At 38.5% G+C, this 3,855-nt stretch overlaps 1 protein-coding gene across 1 annotated transcript; it reads right to left on the bottom strand.

The window, feature by feature from the left end:
- Positions 1-1,580: 1,580 nt before the first annotated feature.
- LOC108371796 (band 7 protein AGAP004871-like) lies at positions 1,581-3,137 on the bottom strand. The gene is made up of 2 exons (XM_017627402.1): positions 2,629-3,137; positions 1,581-2,520 (listed from the first exon to the last, which is right to left on the bottom strand). Exons 1-2 carry the CDS (start codon positions 3,129-3,131, stop codon positions 2,340-2,342), a joined length of 684 nt encoding a protein of 227 aa, XP_017482891.1. The 5' UTR covers positions 3,132-3,137; the 3' UTR covers positions 1,581-2,339.
- Between the last annotated feature and the right edge of the window lie 718 nt (positions 3,138-3,855).

Raw genomic sequence — 3,855 nt, forward strand, 5'->3', positions numbered from 1 at the left:
ATATTCTTATTTTTCGTCAAAAAATTATTGTAAATATCAATTTTGAGTGGAAATTACCGTTATATGGGAAGTGAACGTGGTTAAAGTCCGATTTCGCCCATTTTCAATACCAACCTACCTTGGATTAAGGGAAACCTACGTACCAAATTTCGTTGAGATATCTCAATTTTTGCTCGAGTTATCGTGTACACGGACAGACGGACAGACGGACAGACGGACGGACAGACAGACATGGCTTAATCGATTTCTTTTTTCATCCTGATCATTTATGTATACATTTGTCTATATCTATCTCGATTCGTTTTGGCTGTTACAAACAACCGTTATGTGAACAAAATTAATATACCCTTGTGCACAAGTGCGCTCGGGTATAAAAATAGTGGTATATTTCTTTCGATGTAGAACAATCCTAGGGGGTGCCGGCATTAAAATTCCAACTTAATTTTTTTGGACCACTCTAATGTACATGCGAAGAGGTGTTTGGTGGTGTTNTTCATCCTGATCATTTATGTATACATTTGTCTATATCTATCTCGATTCGTTTTGGCTGTTACAAACAACCGTTATGTGAACAAAATTAATATACCCTTGTGCACAAGTGCGCTCGGGTATAAAAATAGTGGTATATTTCTTTCGATGTAGAACAATCCTAGGGGGTGCCGGCATTAAAATTCCAACTTAATTTTTTTGGACCACTCTAATGTACATGCGAAGAGGTGTTTGGTGGTGTTCCGCTTTCATTCGAGAGAAATAGCTGCTGAATCAGTGACACCAGCTGTAACGAAGCTGGGTTAGGGTGGTCTTCGTGGGCCTGCCCTAACAGCATCGCAACTTGCACATTATCAGACTAAAATTGATTGGGCTATAAAACTGTATATTCAGAAAAATTCAAACACTTCCGAGAAAAAAGTTTTAAATTTAGGTGAAAATTTGTTGCACTTTTTTGAAGTTTTCTACAAATTGTTTAACTTGGGTTTATATGGGGTTTGTTAGAGAAAGAAAATTCTCAAAAATAAATAAATAAACATAAGTTGCACACAATATCACTTTGAAATGGCGTGCTATAGATATGACCGATACTGTATGTATTTGTTTATGCAATTATTTTCATCATAATTTAGCACGATTATCTACATATTTCGGGATGGCCCGAGCATGGTAACTTCACCAAAATGTTTGTTTGTTTCAACCACTTTTCGACAGAAAATTTTAAGCCTCGTGACGGATGTGCTCAATCTAAGCGAATCGCAGCAACGGCAGCAGTAGAGCGAGTAGTTTATCTGTCTATAAACTAAGGAGCTCTAGGAACTAGGAAATTTTTTTACCTCCCTCTTCATGACTGTTCATATTTCCACTAAAGAGGATCCAAATTAAAGCAGCAACCTAATATCTAAATTTCTTAAAAGACCAGATATAATGATATTTCATGTAATGTTAATTTTTTTTGCAGTAAGGTAATTTAAGGTATTTAAATCAAAACACACTTATTAACTGCTCTGCTAATACGATGAAATAAGTAAATTAACCTTTCGTATTATTATTTAAATGTGTAAAAAAATTCCTTAAAAAATATTAAAATTTGCCAAAACAATAATTTGTTGAGGTGGCAGTGATACTTGAGAAATTTACGAAAAGTAAAAAAGAAATTTATTTCATAAGCTCATTTTATCAGGGACATAACAGTTATGTCTTATCGGAAAAACGTTGTTCCATAACGGTTATAAGATGAGAAATATTTTTTAATTCGCCGATAAGAGTTATATATAACCCAACGTTTACTTTTTACGTTGCCTGATAACTGTTATGCAGGAGGAATATGTTTTCCGTCACCAATAAGAGTTATTTCCCAACGTTTATTTTTTACGTTGCTTGATAACAGCTATTGCCCAACGTTTATTTTTATGTTGTCTGATAACAGTTATTTCACTAACAGGCCCAGGGTCCTTTTCTCAGCTCCCAAGTTCTGCCGGCTGTCGACTTGAAAATTTTTCTGGTACGCAGTTTATTTCATGCGGCGGTGGTATGCGCCGAGTAGGAGAAAAGGCTATCGAACGTGACTCCCAATAACTTGGAAGCATTCACGCTCGGTATTTTTGCGAAGTCAAGTCAGTCAGGTCCAGTTCTAGCCTAACCTCGGTCCACAGTAAAACTGCGGATGTTTCTGGCAGTGACGATTGGAAAGACCGTTTAAATTAACTCCGAGCACTCCGGAACTCGACAGGTCAATCGGGACTAGAACCGTCCAATCACAAAGTAATCGTTGGTTCAGATGAGGGCGTAGGCTAGGCTTTATTTCCAGAATACGGACCCAAAGCTGTTTTAAAACACTATAAAGCATCCTATTCTCTACTTACCTGTAATGCTGATGGGCTCGCAGAAATAATCTCTGAAGCTTCCTTCAATGCCCGCGATGACTTCATTTCACCTTCAGCCGCGATCACTTTTGCGCGCGCCTCCCGAGCTGCCTCGGCTTCGGCTGCCATGGCGCGCTGTAAAGCGGTTGGTAGAGATACGTCCTTGCTGAAGGAAAAAAATATACAAAAAAAAAACAACGTATGTAATTTCCATCTCTAGAGCTAACCATGATTCAATAATTATTGAATCATTGAGCTAACCACAAAAAATTACATTTCTACACGTTCGACTTTCACTCCCCACGGATCGGTTGCTTCATCTAGCGATACTTGCATTGTATGCGAAATAGTTTCGCGCTCCGTCAACAGTTCGGACAAATTTCGGGTACCTAGGACATTGCGCAGTGTTGTGGCAGCTAGCAAACGCGTTGAGTGGCTATAATTGGACACTTGTATTACAGCTTTGAGAGGATCGCTGATGCGATAATAAACTACTGCATCCACAGTCACAGTAACCGAATCCTTGGATAACACTTCTTGTGGTGGCACATCAAACGAAACTGTACGAAGATCCACTTTGCAATAGTCATCTACGCAGGGTAGCACGAAGAAGACGCCAGGACCACGAGCGCCACCACTGCGTAGCCGACCCATGCGAAAGATTACGGCACGCTCATATTCAGAGACAACTTTGAAGCACACAAATACGGAGATGGGAAAGGTGAGTACCATAACAATGATGGAAATCGCTGTTGCGATTATTTCGACGCAGCCCATTTCGTCATTCTCTGCTATGGGGGAGAGAAAAGAATTAAGTCTATTCATGATGAAATGTCAAAGCATACTGAGCATCTTTCTCTTTGACACCATGTCTGAAATCCCACGTGATCTGTCAAATACTAATGCATGAAAATCCTAACCTCAAAAAAATCACCCGTTACATATGTTAGGGATGAATGTTAGTTAACGGGTTTGTTGCTAACTAAAAAATACATATTAAATAAAAAAATTTAAATGTGCAGCCAATTGGGCGTTTCTATACGTCCATAAGGGCATTATCTAACATTTTTATTTCTTTGTAAAGTAATTTTTTAAATTTATTAAAAAGTAAAGTTCTCTAGTTGCAAATTCTATTCGAATACTGTTTTTTAATTAAGGCTGTATGTAGATAATACTGCGATAGTTATTTTTGTATTCCATTAGATGGTTAGTGAATAACCTGCCGACTTTTCCACAAATGTGGATTTCAAAATGAAATAAGTTATGGCCTTGCTATATTAAGTAGATAGATAGATAGATAGATAATTTATGAGGTATGCACTGCGACCTAATGATCTGTTGTGCCCTCCACTCTTCACAATACTTCCTCCAAGCCAAGATCCCCCAGGAAGTCCCAAAGCTTCTTTGGGGATAAGGAGTGAATGTGCTCTAACTGTGGCCACATGGAGCCAAACTCCTCTCACGCCTTCTGCTGACTGCATCACCCTAAATGAGGATGTGG

The sequence above is a fragment of the Rhagoletis zephyria genome, unplaced genomic scaffold, assembly GCF_001687245.7.
Source record: "Rhagoletis zephyria isolate East Lansing unplaced genomic scaffold, Rhagoletis_zephyria_1.1 Rzeph_scaffold_05226, whole genome shotgun sequence".
NCBI classification, from domain to species: Eukaryota; Metazoa; Arthropoda; class Insecta; order Diptera; family Tephritidae; genus Rhagoletis; species Rhagoletis zephyria.

Coding starts and splice junctions, on each gene's coding strand:
- LOC108371796 (XM_017627402.1), bottom strand. CDS start 3,131: ATGGGCTGCGTCGAAATAATCGCAACAGCGATTTCCATCATTGTTATG. Junction 2,521..2,628: donor AAAGTCGAACGTGTAGAAAT/GTAATTTTTTGT, acceptor TTTTTCCTTCAG/CAAGGACGTATCTCTACCAA.